At 38.5% G+C, this 10,497-nt stretch overlaps 2 protein-coding genes across 2 annotated transcripts in view; one reads left to right on the plus strand and one right to left on the minus strand.

Annotated features, from left to right (window-relative positions):
- The window catches only part of ARL13B (ADP-ribosylation factor-like 13B), a 36,887-nt gene extending 30,900 nt beyond the window's left edge, over positions 1-5,987 (minus strand). Inside the window, exons 1-3 of the mRNA XM_009993380.1 lie at positions 5,836-5,987; positions 4,050-4,120; positions 1,712-1,961 (exon numbers count right to left, since the gene is read on the minus strand). Coding sequence (XP_009991682.1) covers positions 1,712-1,961; positions 4,050-4,120; positions 5,836-5,894 — 380 coding nt within the window. The 5' untranslated portion in view covers positions 5,895-5,987. The remainder of the gene's footprint in view (positions 1-1,711; positions 1,962-4,049; positions 4,121-5,835) is intronic.
- A 2,796-nt stretch (positions 5,988-8,783) lies between these two features.
- Positions 8,784-10,497, plus strand: part of PROS1 (protein S (alpha)) — a 35,892-nt gene continuing 34,178 nt past the window's right edge. The window contains exons 1-2 of the mRNA XM_009993381.1: positions 8,784-8,793; positions 10,305-10,430. Of these exons, the coding sequence (XP_009991683.1) occupies positions 8,784-8,793; positions 10,305-10,430 (136 nt within the window). The remainder of the gene's footprint in view (positions 8,794-10,304; positions 10,431-10,497) is intronic.

Here is a 10,497-nt window from a genome sequence, read left to right on the forward strand (position 1 = left end):
AAATCTAACCTATTTTTCAACATACCCACTTGCTGAACTACACTCCACTTGATCAAAACAGATTAACTAGTTTCACCCTGAAACCACCAGAGCATCACTACTCATTATACATATGATATCACAGAAATGTTGTGCAATTACTGCATTACCCAAGCACAAATACAGGCTGGATGGGGAATGGATTGAGAACAGCCCTAAGGAAAAGGACTTGGGGGTGTTGGTTGATGAAAAACTCAACAAGAACTGACAATGTGTGTTTGCAACCCAGAAAGCCAATGATATCCTGGGCTGCATCAAAAGAAGCATGGCCAGCAGATCAAGGGAGGCGATTCTCCCCCTCTACTCTGCTCTTGTGAGATGTCATCTGGAGTACTGTGTCCAGTTCTGGGGTCCTCAACACAGGAAGGACATGGGAGTTGCTGGAGCACATCCAGAGGAGGGTCACAAAGATGACCAAAGGGCTGGAGCACCTCTCCCATGAAGACAGGCTGAGAGCGTTGGGGCTGTTTAGCCTGGAGAAAGGTCCAAGGAGATCTTATAGCAGCTTTCCAGTACCTGAAGGGGCTATAGAAAAGCTGGTGAGGGACTTTTTACAAGGGTGTGTAGTGATAGGACAAGCGTGAGAGGCTGGAACAAGTTTCCCAGAGAAGCTGTTGATTGCCTGTTATTGGAAGTGTTCAAGGCCATATTGGATGGGGCTTTGAGCAACCTGGGCTAGTGGAACATATGGCCAGGGGCTGGAACTACATAATCTTTAAAGTTCCTTCTAACCCTTTCATGACTCTATGATTATGGAGGCTTTATGTTCACCAGACATAAAAATATGGTCCTGAAAAGAACATTTTAAACTTCCATGGCTTATCTTGTAATTTCAAAAGGTTATCTGCCCTCACAGATCTTTTTGTTTGGCTAAATTAAATAAAACATATTATTTTCAATATATATAAAATGCTATTTTACACAACCTAGTTTTTCAGCAAAGAAGTTCATTAATCTAGCAGTTCTGTGAAAGAATGTCTCTAGACCTTTTGAAACTTTAACTACTTATTTTATTAATTAAAACACATGCACTAAAACAAAAGCACATACCAAATGCTATTAAAGTAAGCCTTCTTTAATGAGATTTTACTGATCATGTATCAGTAGCACCACCATGTGTTAAGTGAACAAGACGTCTATTGCTGCAAGATTACTGCTATTGCAAAATATAATAAATAATTCATAATTTAGAGTAATTGATGCAGGTCTAAATACTAACAATATTTTTACACCATGTTGCCATCTCAAACTTGAAAAAACCTTTAACTTATCATATCAGCTTGAGTAATATCAGAATTTTAAAGAGTTAAAAAAACCCAAAACATCATTATTTTTCCACTGTTATTGAAAGAGAAGACAAATAAATATCCATGAGGAGGACTAAGTAAGATCTAATTAATGGAATCAGTATATCACCATATACAACTCATGAGGGAAAGGATGGAATAAGGAAATAAAGAGAAAGGCTTTGTTCACTAGTATGATACTTAGATTGGCATAAATAAGTATTCCAGAAATGCTGTAAAACTGATGGTAATACTGGTTAGTGCTCAAGCTGCCCAAGTATTAGTATCCTCTATATTCATGCTTACACTATGCTTAAATACTTCTTTAGAATGTGTATTGAAGGTCAAAATTTCAGACTACTAGAACATTTATTAACATTACTTACACTAACACAGGTTTTCCTGTTATCTTAGGGTTGTTTAAAACTTCTATCATGGCTTGCTTTGTTTCTTCCATTCTTGCAATATCACTGGAATCCACAACAAATATTACACCATAGGACTCAGCATAGTAATTTTTCCAGATACTTCGAATTCTTTTTCCACCTCCTAAATCAAAGATGGTGACTTCAAAGCGTCCCTGTTTAAGGTCAATCTTGGAAAACCCAACTGTTGGAGCCACGTCTTCAGGAGACTCTGTCAGAGTTCAAAGAAGAAAGCCTTCAGTAAAAAGTGTTCTCAGTTATTTAAAGAGGATTTTACATTGTGATCTGTGTAGCAAAATTAGTATTTTAAAAACATGGAGCAAAGCCCCCCTTGTTATGAGACAGCACATTGCTAACCATGTCTTTTTTACATTACAACTTTTCCTCTCCTTAGGTACTTTCAAAGTAATGCATTAGTCTCCCAATCAGTTACTTCAGACTAATTGATATAGGAGCAGCTGGGAAAAAAAAAAAAAAGAAGCAATTTTTAATATTTAACAACACAGCAAACTGCAGTGGCTTTCTGTGTACTGCAGTATTTATTTTCCCCCACACCACCAATGCTCCATCTGAACAGGTATATAGTATTTGCATGGTATTAATCCAATTTTGGGAACAAAACCAAACAAAACAGTTAATGTATTATGATCTTGGAAGCATTGTGCTCTGCCACATTTATTCTTTATCCCTCACAGTTGCCAAAACAGCTTCAAGAGTTCAAACCAAGGGCTGAGATTAATTGATTGAAACCTCTTTCTTCTTAGATGTCACGATTTGATTCCCATTATTCATTATCAGTTTTTGGCCTTTGCTTATTTTTATTTTCTGGTTTTTATTTTGCCATTCAATATGGTAAAAAAAAATCCTACAGTTTTGTATTTAACACTTCCTTGCTGCCTTCCTTTCCAAAAGGCAAAGGAAGCCTGTACTTGTCTCACACCACCTAGTGCCTCTGCAGGGATGCATTAAGTGGATCTCTGCAATTGTTTTATGTAGCCTGGTAGCATGAGGCAAGAGAGACAGATATAAAGTTCAGCTTATTGAGAGGAAGAAATGAAGGTACTGGTAAAAGCACTGAGCTCTGAAGAGCAGCACCTACCATGTTCCTTTTCTGAGAGAATCCTTCACACGCAGATGAAATGGGGATTCAGAACAGACTTCTTGGCTGGAAGAGCGTAAGCCAAGACTTCAGCAAGAGAAGGATCTTGGGCCTCCATTTGTGAAAAACTATAGCTTCAAAACTTAGCAGACTTTATTTTGAATAATGCTTTGCACTGTGAGCTGTAAGTATGTGCTCTTGTAAGAGCAAGCAATGTGAATATGAGAATTAAGGCTGAAAGTTATTGATGGTGCTGAATGTGAGGGTTTATTCCTGAAGCATCTGTTCCCATTGTATGATAAGGCTTCCAATAATAAACAGTCACCGTAAAAACAGGGTCTGCCATATAAGCCATAATTGGCCTTCAGAGGTTTTATCCTATACTTCCTTTCACTTAAAGCAACTGATGGAGACAGATGGCTTGCATGCAGTTACAATGCTCCTTCAGCTGTTTATTGAACTACTGGAAAAACCTTCCTCTAGTCCAAAAATGTTTAAATTTTATGAGCATTACAGCACAAGAGCCCAGAAAAGATTCTGTTGCAATTTTGCATTTTGCACAGTTAACAATACCATGGTAAGCTCAAGACACATAAGCAGCAAGGTATGTTGAACATTTCCAAACACCTCCATGGAGCAACTTTCTCAGTCTCAGTGGACTAAGGGCTCTAATGCTGCATGGTGCAATGTCTTAAGACGCAGCCCTCTCCATACTGTCTCCCTTGCCTCTACACCTTACTATTTATTACCTTTGAAAAAGATGTAGCAAAATGGTAGCAACTTCTTTTGAACTGCCTCTGATTCGGTCTATGTTAGCTCAGCACGATAAGCGCAGAGGCCAATGAGCAAATGTGGAGCTTGCTCTGCTACTTCTCTGAAGTATGATGTATATGACTGGGGACACCAACTTTTTAAGTGACCCTAGCATGACTTGCTAGATATCAAAAATCCAGATCTTTATGTTTCAAAGGTAAGATCCCTTAACTTTTCTCTCATCTGCAGGTATTCACACGATGGGGCCTGTGACATGCTTGCTTTGGCAACCACACTCTTAGAGGAGAGCACAATCCACAAATTTTACTCTCAACAATATAGAATTGAGAAATAAATTAAGAGATGAAGCAATATTTTAAGTTGAAAATGTTGGAAATTAGTAATTATACTGTCTTTCAATGCTCCATTTAGATGATAATTGCTTACCTCCTTGAATTCCTCGGACTGTAGCAGTTTTACCAGCATTATCAAGTCCCACCATTATTAGTGTCACCTTCCTCCATAAGGAGAAGAAGAAAAAAATTAAATATTTTAAATATTTTTCCTGTAGCTAGCTAATACCTGCATAACATATTTACCACAAAGTAGGAGAAACAATAGGCATCAAAATACTGAGTAGCAGCCATTGTTACAATTGTGTATCTGGTGTTCAGTATATTAAACCATCTGACAGGCAGAACAGTAGAACGAGGTATGAAATGAGAAGTCTAATATTGTGCTGCAAGTTCTACATGAAACAAGGATTTTGCTTTCAATTTGTATCTACCTGCTGAAATTTGATTTCACTGTACTGTAAATTTTACCCTTTTTTGGTGTGGTCACAGTATCCTTAACAACTTCTGTAATTTCATTTCCATTTCCCTGCATTTTTACCCTCTCTCTGCCTTGAAGTTGTGCCTATAATAGAAATATATTTCTCTCTCAACCAGTGCATCTGAACAACCACTATACACCATACAACACTTGCACAGACAACACCAGGTGCTGTAAATAAGAGGTACTCGTGCCTGTTTCAAGCAGGAGATATCTAGGCTGCAAACATACATACCAGTGTATGAGTATGTACAATATATTACCAAACTGATGTACAGTTTAGAATTTATACCAGGAGAGGATTTTAAGCAAAGAAACTGGAAAAACATGTGTGTGCATACCTCAGTTGCTCCTATTAAAAAATGCTCAGAGATGTCACAGGAATTTGCCCAATTTCATGCCCCTTTAAGTGAAAGCATACTAAAAATCTTGTTATTTCCTGTCTTAAAGCTATAATAGCATCATACATAAAGTATAATTTAGGCATATTCTTTTGGAAGACCGAAAAGCTCTGTGAAAAGAAACTAAAAGTGAACAGTAGGAAGACAGGAGTACTTTAACAGTAAGCTAAAATCAGAACAGCCACAAATATTTATGAACCCACAAATTTCTATAATAACTTGATAGTGTCAGAAAGCTTATTAAATCCAATATAGTTCTTTAAACAGCAGCCCCTTCTGTAAAGCCTAAACTGCCTAGCACCAAAGAAAAGAGCAAATCCTCCTACATGAGTGTGAAACGTAAATTGATGTGGTTTGCCCCTTACTTCCCTCCTCCATAGTCTGTGAATAGTTTAAAGAAACAATGCACTAATTGTGCAATTAGCAGAGGCTAATTGGAGGGAAATGGATACAGGATGTCAAAATTAAAGTAACAGAAACAAATGAGAACAGCAGCATTCCATCAGCAAGAATAGATCACCAGGCTACCCACAAAATGCAGTACTAAGATAATTAGGTAATAGTAAGAAAACCAGAATTACACTGGAGCTATAATCTACTCTTAACAAGGTGTTTTGACACATTGCACTTCAGAATCTCAACATGCAGGAACTATATAATTAAGAAAAAGACCCACAAACTTTAAAAAACTTTATAGATTCAACCCATAATGCTCAACTTGAGGAAACAGTATGCAAAGGTCAGTATTTTGAACTTTATACTTTTCAGTCAGAAATAAAATATCCAAATTAGACATGACTGAAATTTCATTTTTAAGTTCAGAAGATGTATTGATTCTCTCTTGGAGGAAAAAAAAAAAAAAAAAAAAGGATTTTGTCCTGGAATTGAAAAATACAAAAGAATATTATATAGCAAATAAAGTAAAACATAGGTGAGACAACATGAAATACCGTTTGGGGAGGTGAGCACAGAAATGTAAAATACTTTCACAAGTTTACCTGACAGGTTCCTGCCACCGTTTTAACCAGCTGCAGCAATTGGCCATTAGACTGAACATGCCTCTTCATTAGCCATCCAGAGCCATGAAAGCTACAAAACAATGTGGACAGGCCAGAAAAACCCAAGATGACTTGGAGAAGGACTGCAGAGGCCCAGATGTTACCTTGTCACTGTTGGCAAGAAAAAAAAACAAAACAACACACAGAAGAAGAAACACGTAGTTAGCTCCTATGTATAACCAAGGCAAGCCAAGCCATTTCTTTAGCAGCAGCCTGTCTACTCAGTGTGCCAAATTCAATCAGCCCCATGATGGTCACATTTTGTCTTTCACCTTTGCATCCTCTCACACTTCACCTGCCCATTTGTTGGGCAGCAACAACACTGTACTCATACAAAATAATAATGCAACACCACTGCACACAGGGAAACCTGCAAGTTAGAGCAGTAAGACACATCAAGCTATGCAATTCCTTGTGCTTGCACCACTAACACATCCCACAGCTCTGCTGACCGACAGAGTATAACTCCAATTTCAAGCAAGAGTAAGGCTTGTAAGAACGTAACAGGCTAAGACATGAAAAGCAACAAATAATGTCCTACCTGTTAAGTATATTCATTTAACTTTCAAGTTATTTTATACAGAAAGATCCCACAACTAGGAAACTGGGTTCCCTAGTGAGTACTTTGATCAGGTGGCAACTTAATATCCAATAATTGTCACTAAATTAAAGTATCAAGTATTTCCATCATTTTACAATCCCACTTTCTACTATTCAAGCAGGAGAAAGAAACAGAGAATACTCTGCTTTCTGATGTCGTTCTGTAGAGCAAACAATGGAGAATGACTGTGATCATGTGCATGTGTTTTTTCTTTGCATGCACACATAGCTTTGAAACAGTAAAGCCTACTCAAACCATGCAGAGGCAAAAGCTGTAGAACCCTCTTGGTTATTCAGCTATAACAATCCTACAGCAAGCAACAGTACTTGTCCAGGTAAAGGCCTTTCAGCAGCAAGCTTTGGGCAAGTTATCTTGAAGAAATCAAGTCCACAACCTCCCTAGTAAGATGATGTACTGGGTCTGGCTGCTTTTTTTTTTTTTTTTTTCTTCACAGTAGCCTGTATAGTGCTGTGCTTTGTATTTTTTTGCTAAAACACTGCTGACAACACATTAATATTTTAGCTATTGCTAGACAGTGCTTGCACCACATGAAGGCTTTCTCTCTTTCCCACTGTGTCCTGTCCCTCTCTCCCCTGGTCAGTAGGCTGGGGTGGGCAAGAAGTTGGGAGCAGACACAGCCAGGACAGGTGGTCTCAACTGATGGGAGGGGTATTCCATACCATATAATGTCATCCTCTGCAAAAAAATAGCTCAAGAAAAAGAGGAGGAAGGGAAGGTGTCCATGGTTATTGCATTTGTCTTCCCAAGCAGCCGTTAAGCATGCTGAAGCTCTGCTTTCCAGAAAAATGGGTGAATATCTTCCCACTGATAGGAAATAAGAGATGGAATTCCTCTTTTTGCTCTGCTTGAGCATGCAGCTTTTGCTTTTTCCATTAAACTATCATTATCTCTATCCACAAGTCTTCTCACCTTCCTTCTATCTTCTCCCCATCCAGCAAAGTCACTGGGTGCACCTTTAGCTGTTGGACAGGGTCAACCCACCACAGTTGCTGGTGCCCAACATGGAGCTCAAGATAAAACAGCTTTGATGTGAGCACACTAGAGTTGTTAACTGGCAGGGTACTGTGCTGGTCACCAAGCTTGCTTGCTCACTTGGCTGCATATTAAAGTCCAGCATTTGTTATTGGCTAGAAAAGGCAGTGTGGGTTGCTCCTCCCTTGGAAAAGGCAAAGCCATTCATGGGGATTACCTTTGCTAAAGAACCCCAGCGCACTCAGTGGGTAATGTGGAAGGATGGGGAAATCCAGAGTGTATCTCAAGAAGACTTGAACTTGGGGAACAACAACCCATTATTTCAGTTCTTCTATAGGACCAGTACAGCAGGAATCACTTGAACCAAAGAAGGATGAGCCTTGAGACGAACCAGAGGTGTGTGGCAATGACACAACCCAGGTGGGCCTAAGCATTCAACAGGCCACTTCCCTGTGAGTCACCACTTCCAGAGATGGGGCTCTAATCATCAACATCTTATTTGGGGAAGGGGCATGGCGGTGGTATGGAACAGGGGAATATCTGTGCATACATCATGGGACAGGGGATGGTGGTTCATGACATACCAGTCTCTCCCCCAGAGATTACTGCAACCCTTGTGAAGGAATGTGCACAAGCATGTCAGCTCATAGGCTTATATCATCTTAGCTCCCATTCTGATCAGCAGCTTAAGCTAAAATAACCCAGCTGGATTCATATCAGAGAAGCCAAGATGTAGACAGATACTCCCAACTGCAAACTTGCCTCCATAAGAAGATTAACTCAGAGTAGTATAACTTCAAATTACCAAAGCATTTCCTAAAGCTTATTTCTCAAAATCCCATTTTTGAAAAACAAACAAAACAACAAAGAAATTTATTTCATCATTCAGATTATAACTAACCTCGTATTACCTCCAATAAGGTCATTTAAATTATTCAGAAAACTGAATAATTAAATATGATCATTTTCCAAAGTCGTCATCTTCCCAATTTAGACCAATGAAAGTGAAAAAAAAATAAAAAATGGAGGAAGTCTCCCTAACATATTTTGTCCCTAATAACACATTGAAACTGAGAACTCCTCCTGATCTTATGAAACTGCTGTATTCAAGGATGCCTTTGTGTGGATCTGTCACCATTCAGGGTCAGAAACAGGCCAGGTTTCCTCCATAGCAGAGACAACAGGTACTCTTTACATATTTATATTCCATTATACAAGAGCACCTGAGAATAGCTTCTCCACAAGAGCCCTTAGTGTGCGAAGAACAGAGAAGTTCCTATAAAAGAGGGGAAAGATGATTACAGGTATTAAAATCAAGTTTTAAAGAATCCAAAACACCTCAAAAAAACCTCAAAATGCCATGCAGTGTGGTGCCTCAACTCACAAGCAAGTACCAGCAAATCTAACTTTAAGAACATGGCTACACAAATTTTCAGCTAGTTCTGCTGAAAAGCAAGATGTAACAGCTCAATGAACAATTCACTGACAAACGCAACATCTCCAGTGCCTAAGCATCACCACAGAACAATTTCCCTCCTATATTACACAGATTGCCTGGCTTTGCAAAATGTCACAAAATTGCTCTAAAGCACAGATATGGCCCATAGTATTCAAAAAATGAAGAAAACTTTTTGAAGAGTGAAGAGCAGATAACAACTATGGCATAGCAGATTAATCTAATTTAATTACAAAACCCCAAAAGAGGGTGGTTGGGACATAACAAATAGCATAAATTCCAAGTAAGATAATTTCCAAAACATGCCACTATAGGAGGAAAGGACATTGAACACTGCTGATAAAATTATGGTGGAGTGGCATTCTATTTTGTAGAGATTGCATTTCTTGAACTAGCAATAGACAAAAAAAAATATCTCTGAAATACATATGAAATATATTTTATATGTTGCATTAACAACATTCAGAAGTTGTTCCAGATGTAATATTTGCCAGCTTGACCTCTTTATGCTTGTTGAGGTGAAGCAAAATTAACATGGCCAAACACACAAACATACATAAAACTATGTAGTTAAGTGTAATGGGCTAAGAATGTCAAAGATCCCATTTTTTTGGTAAGAGAACAGAGGACGTGTACTACAGAGACTAGGCAAAATTAGACAGATACCTGCATTAACTCTTTATACTCTACATTTAAATCAAGAGCTATTTAGCCTTTATGCTGTATGATCCAGAGTACTAGGTACCATCAAGTCCAACATCCATAGTCATCTGAGGAGTAAGTTTGCCTTCTTCCATATCAAAGTACAAACCAAGCACCTTTATTACATGTTACTGTCAGAGTTTATTTACAATATTCTGCCTTTGGTGGAGGTTTTTATGGTAGTGATTTTTTTCAGTGATACCAAGCTCTCATGTTCTTTAAAACATAATAAAACAAGCCACTTATATCTAAAGTTAAAAAGTTAATTAAAGTTAATTATTTAACTTCCCTTTCCCCTTCCTTTGAATTTTAATCATGAGAACGCTGTATTTTCATTCTATTCAATTATATGTTGAACAGCAAACCAAGTAGTGAAGAACACATTCAGCAAAAATCTGAACACCATCCTCTTTTGCACTGCAGTGCTGTTAATAGGTGCATGAGGTGCAGGCAAGAAGTGCAACGTCTGTAAAGACTGAAAAATACAAGTATTTGTATCCTAGGACCATCAGTCCTTCGGTAAAGAAAAGTTACTACAAGACCAGCAGTTCTGCACTTTCCAGCTACGTTCCCGCCCTTCTTGTGTTTCCAAAGTGAAGAAGGTCCTAAAGCCCAGACTTGGTTCAGATATGTTTCCTTTATTTGTTTATTCCACAGCGGGCTACCGTTTTTTTCGTTTTGGAAAATCAACGTTTCAGAGACCATCTATTCTCCATCGCTTAAAAACTTCCAAACTGGCTGCCAAACACCCTGTTGCGGACACACACCGACGCGGTTTATACGGCAAGACAGGAGCTAAGCTGCAAGAAATTCGACTCGAGCCCCTCCGGCTTGACCCTCCCAGCGCTGC

This window comes from Chaetura pelagica, unplaced genomic scaffold, assembly GCF_000747805.2.
Source record: "Chaetura pelagica isolate M959 unplaced genomic scaffold, ChaPel_1.0 scaffold101, whole genome shotgun sequence".
Classification (NCBI taxonomy): Eukaryota; Metazoa; Chordata; class Aves; order Apodiformes; family Apodidae; genus Chaetura; species Chaetura pelagica.